Here is a 10,823-nt window from a genome sequence, read left to right on the forward strand (position 1 = left end):
TGGCCAACTCAGCCCTCCAGGGGGCGGGGCTGGCTGGCATGTGGTGCTGGGGATTGAACCGCGGTCCCTGTGCTTTTGCTTAGCTTAGCTTGTTCTAAGTAGGTGCTTTAGACCACTGAACCATCTCACCAGCCCCTGAATTTACATTTTTAGAGGATTTTTTTTTCTTTCTATTAAAAACCTAGGGAGCCAGGTGTGGTTGCACATGCTGTAGTACAAGCGCTCTGTAGGCTGAAGCACGAGAATCACTGCGAGTTCAAGACTAGCCAGGGCTGCATAGTGAGTTTAAGACCAGCCTGAGTTACAGGGCAAGACCTTGTCTCAAAAAGCAAAAAGAAAAAGAAGAAGAAAAAAAAAAAAAACCAAGGGTGGGGGGAGGTAATATATGTAATGAATGAAAAATTAGATATAAAGTTGTAAGAGAAAGTTATCAAAAGTCACATCTAGGGTTGGCCAGATAGCTCAGTGGACTACAGCACCTGCTTAGGCAGAGCACAGGGACCTGGGTTCTATCCCCAGCACCACATGCCATGCCAGCCCTGCCCCTGGGGCATGCTGAGACTGGGCATAGTGGCACACCCCTATAATCCCAGGGCTTGGGAGACTGAAAACGGGAGGATCGCTGTAAGTCCGATCTCTGTAGTGAGCCCTACTGTAGATCCTGTACTAAATACATAAAAAGTCACATCTGTATATCTGACTTGCACATGTCAGAGGATGATGGTCCTACTCACTGAAGGGAACGATTGGAGGAGGACAGTTTGAGAAAAAAAGATGAATTTCTTTTTGAACATACTGAATTTCAGCCAGGTGTGGTAGCATATGCCTGTAATCCCAGCACTCAGAAAGCTGAAGCAGGAGGATCTCTGCAAGTTTGAGGCTAGCATGGGCTACAAAGTGAGTTCATCAAGGACAGCCTGAACTGCATAGCAAAACCCTGTTTCAAAAACAGAAGTTGAACATACTGAATTTCAGATGACATCATCCCTGACTTACACTTCTGGTAGCTCATCAGCCTCCTGAACCATTCTAAATTATAGATATCTTTGGGATGAAGAGATACCTTATCTCAGGTTTGCTAATTTCCTGTCATCATGGGATTTCTAGCTGTACTGTTGGTTTGTTTGGCAGGGAAAGGTAAAAGGAGAAGATCATCAGATGAAGATGCTGCTGGTGAGCCCAAGGCCAAGAGACCAAAGCGCCCCATGGATAGCAAAGAGGTAATGGGGCTTCGCAATTAGGAATCTTCCACTGAAGCAGGCCAGAAAGAACACCCAGATAACAGCACCAAGGGAACTTACAGGTTCTTGTGCTAAGAAAAAGTAGGATTATAAACTTCATTAAATAGTGTCCAGGACCAGACCAGTGAGGAGTAAACTCCATAGCTGTCTCCCTTCTGAGGTAGCAGATCATGAAAAAGAAGGCCTGGAAAAGTTTAAATCATTGCCAGTAATAAGAAATAAGTCTAGAAAGATACACTTATGCCTCATAAGCTTCTTCATCCTAATGAAGGATGCCACCACCTAGGAAATCATATCACTTGCTTACATCAAAATTCTTGCAACTCTCCAATCTCACAGTACTACCCATCAGCCTAATTTATCTCAAATCTAACCATTTCTCACCTTTTCTAAGGCTATCTCCTTAGTCTAAAAGCATTCTCATCCCTTGTCTTTTTTTTTTTTTTTTTCAATCCCCGGAATCGGGGATTGAACTCAGGCCCCCGTGCTTGCCAGGGAAGCGCTTCTTCTACTGAGCCATCTCCCTGGCCCCAGCATTCTCATCTCTTGTCCACCAACACCATTTCCCCTTACCCACTTAAGCAGCCAAGATCTCTTTGTAGTTGTGTAGTAAAAGGAAAAAACAACACAAACAAAAAAAGTCATTTGGGCAAAGGAAGTAGATCAGTGGAGTGGCAGAATGCTTGCTTAACATGCGTGAGACAATGATTTTGATTCCCCAGCACTGACAAAACAATAAAAGCTATTAATTAGATTTTTTAATAGCTTCCTGTACTCTTAGAAGAAATCTAAGCTATGGATTATTGAGCCCTTCATGATCTAGGTCCATGATGGCAGGCTTTTTAGAGACAAGTGTCCAAACCACAACCTCAAAACCACTTATTTATAGCAAAGTGCCAACATTACTATTAAACTTGAATACTGAAGTTATAGTTTAGAAAAAAATGACTCATTACCTTTTGTCTTAAAAGAAAAACAATGCATTCCATATGTTCACCACCAATGGTCTAGGATGTTACGTGGTCTGCTGACATAAACCAACTCTTCTATTGTCCCTCTTGCTATGTTTTATCGACTGTTTTTCTTTCTGTCTCAAAAATGTCAGGATTTTGCCTTTACAATGCCTTCTACTTTAAATGCTTTTCTCATACTTTAATATAGTTGCCTCTTTGATCATTCAGCTCTACTAACGCTAAAGGTTAGAGCTCAAACACAATTGCCCACTTACTTGAATCTCCACATTTCCCATAGCTGAAACTTTTTATATGTGTTTATTGTGCTTCCAGTTAAACTTGAGGGCAGCATCCTTTCTTGCCACCTGGAGCTAGCAGGATCTCAGCAAATATTCTGTTCTCTTTCTTTTCTTTCTTTCCTTCCTTCCCTTCCATCCCTTCCATCCTTCCCTCTCTCCCTTCCTCCCTGCCTGCCTCCTTCCTTCCTTCCTTCCTTCCTTCCTTCCTTCCTTCCTTCCTTCCTTCCTTCCTTCCTGTTTGTACAGCAAGGTCTAACTTTGTAACCCAAGCTTGCCTCATACTCACAATACTCCTGCTTCATCCTAGGCACTGGGATTACAGGTATCCACACCGTGTCGAGCTTCAGCAAATATTTCTCAGTTGACTTAAGTGGTTTGGATTTCATCCTGAAGGCAGTGGGGTGCTATGAACTGATTTTAAGCAACAGTGTGAAGTGACTGGATTTATACTTAGAAAGATTACAAGATTAATTTCAGAAAATATAGTCATTCTTTTTATAGTATCTATTTAAAACAAAAGTAAAAACCAATTGAAATACTATTGTTGTAACCAATTAAACCATGATTAGAACCTAAAATAATAAGATAAAGAACAGCATAGCTGGGTATGATTGTATACTCCTGTAATCCCAGCACTTAGAAACGTTTGAGATTGAGGTCAGTCTGGACTATATAAGAGACCATCTCAAAAAAAAGAAAAAGACATCTCTGAGGTGACAGATACCTTGATCGACTATTACACGTATTGGGGCCAGGGAGATGACTCAGTGGAATAAGCGCTTCACTGGCAAGCACAAAGGCCTGAGTTCAATCCCCGGTTCTGAAAAAAAAAAAAAAAAAAGGACTATTACATGTATTATGTATTAAAACATCACACTGTAGCTTGAAAAACTGGCTTTTCATATTCCAGAGACTAAAATGAGACCCACGTGTATCACCATGCATGCACTAAAGTCAAAATGGATCAAATATCTTAATATTAGGGGCTGGGGAGATGGCTCAGTAGAATATGCACTTCTACTGAGGGTTAAAAGAGAATTCCAGAATAAAAAACTTAAGTAAGACAAGAAAGGCTGATAAAGAGAAACTGAAGATTTAGAGGACAAGAAGAAAAATTGAGCTGGATCTCTTGAGAATGAAAAGGGAAGATTTAGAATAACAATGTGGACACTGAGTTTAGGGGAAAAAATGGAGAACCATTTTTTCCACCATAATAAAAGTGTGTAAAAGTACAAATAGAAGTAGAGAATATATGTATGCACAAAGTTGAATGAACTCAAGCCTAATGAGTTCTGCCCTGTCTTCTATTTTCTTTTTGAAATCAGGCACCTACATCTGCTGAAAGTAAAAAGGAAAGGGTCAAGTAGGAGACTTGAGGGTAATAGGTAACAGGTAAAATAGAGAAAGCTTGGAGGTGAGTTTAGAAAAACTGTTTGAAAGTGGAATTTATCAAGATACTAATCAATGAGTGAATGATCTTTTTCCCCAACCAATTGAGTTGGTACTGCATAAGAAATGGTAAACAGTTAAATCCAGGCTCCTTACCAGAAAACCCTGTACTGTATTGAAGTGTTCCTAATACTTTTCTCTTCCTTCAGCCCATTCCAGATGATGGTATTTATTGGCAGGCAAACCTTGACAGGTTCCACCAACACTTCCGTGACCAAGCCATTGTGAGTGCAGTTGCAAATAGAATGGACCAGGTAATATTTCAGTGGATTTGTCAGTGAGCATTAAGAAATGAAAGATACTCAGTTTGTTGCCAGTGTCGCTATTAGCCATTGGCATAAGCTGAGAACAACACAGTGAACTCTGAATTCCTGTTTACTTTTCAACCCCAGACAAGCAGCGAGATCATGCGGGCCATGCTTCGGATGAGTGAGGTTACCACTTCCTCTGATGCCCCCTTCACTCAGCCATTATCTTCCAATGAGGTGAGTTTCATGTTGATATGCTAGCTTTCTGACACATTTATGGGTATTACAACAATTTATATAGCAAGCCTGCCTTAGGTGGAAGCCTAAGCCTTGAGAGAAAGGAGTTTTGTTGTTTATGGTGGGGCAAGGATTATCTTCAAGTAGTAAGCACTGAAATATTCTGTTTCTTAGGATCCAGCTTTTAAAAGCCTATACCAGGGCTGGGGAGATGCTCAGCAGTCTAAGTGCCTACCTGGCAAGCATAAGCTCCTGAGTTCAATCCCCAGTACCACATGCCATGCCAACCCCAAAACCAGGCATGATGGCGCACACCTATAATCCCAGCGCTGGGGAGAGTGAGACGGATCACTGTGAGTCTAAACTATGTGATGAGACCCTGTATCAAAAAAAATTTTTTTAAAGATTTAAGGGCCAGGGACATAGTTCAGTGGCATAAGTGCCTGACTGGCATACACAAGGTCCCAAGTTCAATCCCCAATACCAGAAAAAAAAAAAAAAAAGACTGAAACCCTGTATCATTATTTGGATGCAGGAGTTCAAACCTCTGATCACAACACTCTGGGAACAAACGACTAGAGAATTGCAGGTTCAAACCCAGCCTGGGGGCCAGGGAGATAGCTCAGTAGAATAAGTGCTTGCCTGGCAAGCAAGGGTCCTGAGTTCAATCCCGGTACTGTAAAAAAAAAAGAAAGAAAGAAAGAAAATTTTAAAAAAGAAAAATTCAAATCCAGCCTACACAACTGAGACCCTATCCCAGAAATCAAAAGAGGGCTGGTAATGTGGCTCAGTGCAGAGGATCTGGGTTCACTCTCTAGTACCACTAAAAAAAGATGTGTAAAGATATATGTGTGTGTGTGTGTGTGTGTGGTTGTACTGTTTTAAAAGTTTTTTGTTTTGTTTTAGATAGGGTTATCCTATGTAGTTCAGACTGGCCTTGAACTCGCCATGTAGCCTAGGCTGACCTCAAAGTCACAGCAATCCTGCCTCAGCCTCTCAAGTGCTGGGGTTACAGGCACGTACCACCACACCTGGCCTAAATACTTTTAACTTATTATGTAAAAAAGGTAAATACAATTTTTTTAATCACTATATCATATTTCACTTAATGGCCAGGCTATAGTTTAATTCCTTATCACTGGTCATTTAGATTATTTTTTTACATTTAAAAACAATGCTAGTATAAATACTTTTGGACTTTTTATATTCATAGTGTCTAAAATTAAAATGACTAGCTGGGCATAGGGACGCATGCCTGTAATCTTAGTCCTTGGAAGGTTGAGGCAGGAGGATCAGGGTGAATTCAACCTCAACCTGGGAAGGTCAGTCTGAACTGCATAGTGAGACTCTCTCAAAACAACAGAAATGTTTTTAAAGTAAAATTAAAATATCTTCTCTGCATGGTGGTGTACTCCTGAGATCCCAGGTATTTTGGAGGCAGAGTCAGATGGATTCCAAATTCAAAGCCAGTTGGGGCAACTTAGTGAGACCTTACTTCTTTTTTTTTTTAATGTATTTGGTAAAGGGTCTCACTACCCAGCTCAGCCTTGTAGTGATCCTCCTGTTTCAGCCTCCCCAGTGCTGTAATTAGCAGGCATGCACCACCACGCCTGGAGACCTTGCTTTTAAAAAGAACTAGAGATGATGTAGCGGTAGCTCAGTAGCAAAACACTTGCCTACCATATGTGAGACTCTGGCTTCAATTCCCATTACTAACAAAAAGAATTATTTTTAATAAAACCAGCAATTCTAATTCCCAAAAACCACTTTCTATATCTGCTTTTGCTTCATAGATCTTCAGATCCCTGCCTGTTGGCTATAACATCTCTAAGCAAGTCCTCGACCAGTATCTCACACTACTTGCAGATGACCCAGTAAGTCTGTCTCAGTGGGGTTTTTTCCCTGCTGTTTATATTTGACTTCTGCCAAATGTCAGTCTCCCACAGCCTCACTATCTACCAAGCTAGTTCAGTTCCTTGCCATCATCTGATCAGAGGGTTACATGCTGCAGACACTTGTCAGATTGGAAACAGAATCACTGAACGTTTCATTCAGTTAATTCTCTCTCTCTCTTTTTAATAGCTAGAGTTTGTTGGAAAGTCTGGCGACAGCGGTGGAGGAATGTACATCATCAGTATCCTTTTACTTGTTCTGACTGTATCCTTGCAGTCAAGCAGCCTGGGCCACATAGCAGAATGGTGTCTTAGGAAATAAAGATTTGGTAATAATATACTAAATCATAATTTATTTTTGATTTTTGATTTTTTGTATTTAATGCAAGGTCTACAGGGTCTTATTACACAGATCGCACTCGTAGTGATTCTCCTGTTTTCAGCTTCCATGCACTGGGCTTACAGGCGCACACCACCAAGCCCAGTCTCAATCGCCCATCTCTGCGCGCCACAGGGGCAGGATTGGCCCAGCAGGCCAGGGAACAAACCTCTGACCCCTGCATCTGCCTCAGCAGGCGCTTTAATCTGCTGAACTATCTGGCCGGCCCATAAATCACAATATTGAAGAAATTCCCTTTTATTGTTTCTGTGAATCTTCAATAAATTGCATTAAAGGTAAAGAAATAAAGACTTAACTAGAAATAGTTTTACTTAATCATCCTCACTAAAATTTTAAGATACTTTATGTACCATAAATTAATATGAAAATGAAATAATATTTAAATTTTAATGAGAAATTAGGAATTTAAGAATAAAACTAAGGTCAGAGCAGACAGGCCAAAATTACTAAATGACCTTAACCCTCTACATAAAGACTTCTGTAAGGCATTAGCATCGCTAGCCATAGCCACTCTAGAGTCTGTCATACAGGAGAGGTAAGGGGGTCATTGTATTGGGATTAGAGTTAGATGCTTCCTATCCTCATCCCATTTGATCCCTATGTAAGCAGCCAATACAGGCACACTGTGGCACACCTTGCCCCATTTTTCCGCTGCACAGCTGTGGATAGCATCTGCTACTCTTCGCTCTTAAAAAATTCTACTGCTCAATTTCCAATGATGCAAATTAGCATAAAACTTTGTACTGCAAGAACTGTGGCATTCAAGTGAGTTAGCAGTTAATGACTGCCTTAATAATACTGCACCAGTTGTATTCAAGAGTTTTCTGGTTACTGTTCCTTTTTTTTTGTTGTTGTTGGGTTTTTTTGGCCAAACCAGGGATTGAACTCAGGCCCTTGCACTTGCCAGGGAAGCACTTACTCCACTGAGCTGTCTCCCCGGCTACTGTTCCTTTCTGACCCTGGCTCCACACATGGACAACCTTCCTCTGGGACTAAGAGCCAAAGCTAGTCCATGTGGGCATGCCATTGTCTCCATTGCTTTCCAGATTTGGATCTCGGTGTGCCAGAATATTCCGTCTGGTTTTGCAAAAGAAACACCTAGAGCAGAAGCAAGTGGAAGACTTCGCAATGATTCCTGCAAAGGAGGCAAAAGATATGCTATATAAGATGCTTTCAGAAAATTTCATATCACTTCAGGTAACCAATGGTGTATAGTTGCCAACCAGCAAAACTATAGAGAGACGCTCCTCAGCAGTTAGCCTCAGTCCTCAGGCAAACTCTGTAGCTGTGAGATGGAAAAAATAATTAACAAGTGCTTGAGGGGAAATGTGGAGCTTTAACTGGCACATAAAGAACAGAGACAGCCAACAAATAGTCTCAGGGCCATCCTGCCCCTTCTTCCCTATCATCCTGTCCCTTCCTGAAGATCTTAAAATTTGTACCATCAGGGCCAGGGAAATAGCTCAGCAGCAAAAGTGCCTGCCTGGCAAACTCAAGGTCCTGAGTTTGGGTCTCAGTACCTTAAAAAAAAAAAAAAAGAAAAGAAATTGTACCATCTATTAATAGCACTTGCTGTGTCCTAGCAGCTCCACATAGTAGGTAAGCACTGGAAGGAAGAAAGTGGAATGGATGATAGAGTCAGAGCATAGCCTCTATCTAGTTACACTGAGCAAGTTATTTTCTCTATGTATAAAATGATGATAGGCCTGGACATGTTGGTGCATACCTGTAATCCTAGCACTTGGGAGACTGAGGCAGGAGGATTCCTGTGAGTTTAAGGCCACTCTGGGCTACATAAGTGAGTTTAAAGCCATACTGCACAATGAGAACCTGTCTCAAAAAACAAAAACGATAATACATGGTGGTAATAATATACTGTAATTTGTTGTAACAGTCAAATACAAACCATGTGTCACATAAGAGTTTTCTCACTAAATAGTAGTCACCTATGATGGCAAGGAAACTGAACTAGCTTGGTAGATAGGCTATGGGAGACTGACATTAGGCAGAAGTCAATTATAAACAGGGAAAAACCCGCATTGAGACACTTAATGGGTCATCACCTTCCCCTTCTTTTCACTCCAGATGCTGATAGCTAAGTGGGGAAAAAAGGGCAGCCCATCCTATCTAGTTAATTATGCCTTAAATCCAACAACTGAATGACTAGAGAAACTATTTGTGAAAGAAAGGGCTGCGTACCTCTGAATGTGGTGAAGATTTATTTTGCCAGTTCTAAAGAGCATTGAAATTTCTCTTTCTTTTCTTTTTATGGAAAATAGGAAATTCCAAAAACACCAGACCATGCCCCGTCCCGGACCTTCTATTTATATACTGTGAATGTCCTATCAGCTGTGCGAATGTTGCTGCACAGGTGCTACAAGGTAACCCACGCAGACCCTCTCCCCATTGCCTCCACACAGGGCCCTTCCCCGCATGCTTCCTCTGCCCATTTTACCTGAGCTGCTGAAATACAGCTGTGTGCATTTCTAGTCTTCTCTTTCCTCAGAGCGTAAGCAACTTGATAGAAAGGCGGCAATTTGAAACCAAAGAAAACAAGTGAGTAGCATGTCAGATTTTTCAAGGTTCAGGGTCTGAGGGGAAATTTTCTATAGCAGTGAAGACAGTATCCTCCAGAGTGCTGTGACTACAGGTGTGTACCACCACACCTAGGTCCCTGCAGACAGCATCCTAATGTTCCACTGAGTTATCTCCAGTTGGTGTAAATCATGCATTAATCTGTACTTTTCCAGTATACCGCAATGAAATAATTTTGTGGATTAAATTTTTGAAAAAGTACAAACACTTCAAACTCAGGATTGTTATATTCCCAATTAAATTTATGGAAAATGCCTTTAGACAATTATATGATCCACCTCAACCAAAAGTATGGTAATAGGGGAACTTGTGTCCTAGATAAAGGGTAACAGGATCTTAAAATTAGGGAACATGCCTTAAAGTTGGTTTGTCTGATAGGCGTCTACTTGAAAAGTCTCAGCGGGTAGAAGCCATCATTGCATCTGTGCAGGCCACAGGTGCGGAGGAAGCACAGCTGCAGGAAATAGAGGAGATGATCACGGCCCCTGAGCGTCAGCAGCTGGAGACTCTGAAGCGCAATGTCAACAAGTAAGCCTGGTTTGAGCCCTGCATTTGAAAATACCTTCCAGCCAAGTCCATCGCAACATTCTGCAACCCTTCCAAACTGTCTTTCCCAGTTTGCTTAAAGAATTTAATCCACCTATTTTTCTTCTTTTTCCACCTATTTTTCCAACAATTCTGAAGGCATCCTCAGCTTCTCTGCACTGTTACTGCTTTCACCAGCATTCTAAATTGTACTTCTGTCTCAAGTTCAGCCTTCCATGTTGGCCTCCATACAGGACTTCATCGCATTTCCACACCTTCACAGTGACGCCCTGCACCATCTCAGAATGCCTGTGACACTGTTATCTTTAAAATGACTGGTAACGTCACTCCGTTACTTCAGATAACTTACTGATTCCTTACATGTACAGCATAGAGACCAGACTCACTGGAATGACAGCCACCCATCCCAGTCGCCTGGCAGCCTGTCTCCACCTTCATTTCCTTGCATTCTTCACCCCTCGCCTTAAGGGGATTGCGTTGCATCTGTCGAGTGCTTTGGAGAACACTGCCAACTTTTTAACAATCTTCCTACCTGCAAATAAGAGAGGTCTTTCCATTTATTTAGGTCTTTAATTTCTTTCAGCAATATTTTACTGCTTTCTTGTACTAGCCTTGCAACTTTTTTGTTAAGTTTATTTTTTTTAATGAGTTTTCTTATTTCATTTTTAGGTGACACATTGTTAGTGTGCTGAAAAACAGATGTTTTTGTATTTTGATTTTATATCCTGCAACTTTGCTTATTTGTTTATTCTAGGAGTTTCTGGGAAGTTCTTTGTAATTGTGTCATCATTAAGCAGAAAAAGCTTTACAACTTTGCAATCTAGATTTATTTTCCAGAATGGCCTAGGGACAACCTCCAGTATAAAGCTGAGTGGAAAAAGCAGACAGCCTTGTCTCACAAAAGCTTTCAGTCTTTCACCATCAAGCCTGATGTTAGCTGCGTTTTGGTTTTTTTTTGTTTTT

General features: G+C 41.2%; 1 protein-coding gene across 4 annotated transcripts in view; it reads left to right on the forward strand.

Moving 5' to 3' along the window:
- Polr3c (RNA polymerase III subunit C) overlaps window positions 1–10,823 on the forward strand; it is a 19,118-nt gene that overhangs the window by 4,474 nt on the left and 3,821 nt on the right. For all 4 annotated transcript variants that reach the window (XR_002819461.1, XM_023708107.1, XM_004647836.2 and 1 more), the window contains 10 exons: window positions 1,132–1,220; window positions 4,092–4,196; window positions 4,335–4,427; window positions 6,221–6,301; window positions 6,510–6,561; window positions 7,194–7,254; window positions 7,766–7,916; window positions 8,999–9,100; window positions 9,226–9,275; window positions 9,693–9,842. Coding sequence is in view for 3 of the 4 variants with exons in the window: in XM_023708107.1 (XP_023563875.1) it covers window positions 1,132–1,220; window positions 4,092–4,196; window positions 4,335–4,427; window positions 6,221–6,301; window positions 6,510–6,561; window positions 7,194–7,254; window positions 7,766–7,916; window positions 8,999–9,100; window positions 9,226–9,275; window positions 9,693–9,842 (934 nt within the window). In the remaining variant the exon portion in view is untranslated. The remainder of the gene's footprint in view (window positions 1–1,131; window positions 1,221–4,091; window positions 4,197–4,334; window positions 4,428–6,220; window positions 6,302–6,509; window positions 6,562–7,193; window positions 7,255–7,765; window positions 7,917–8,998; window positions 9,101–9,225; window positions 9,276–9,692; window positions 9,843–10,823) is intronic.

Source organism: Octodon degus, unplaced genomic scaffold (genome assembly GCF_000260255.1).
Source record: "Octodon degus isolate 3935 unplaced genomic scaffold, OctDeg1.0 scaffold00331, whole genome shotgun sequence".
NCBI lineage: Eukaryota > Metazoa > Chordata > Mammalia > Rodentia > Octodontidae > Octodon > Octodon degus.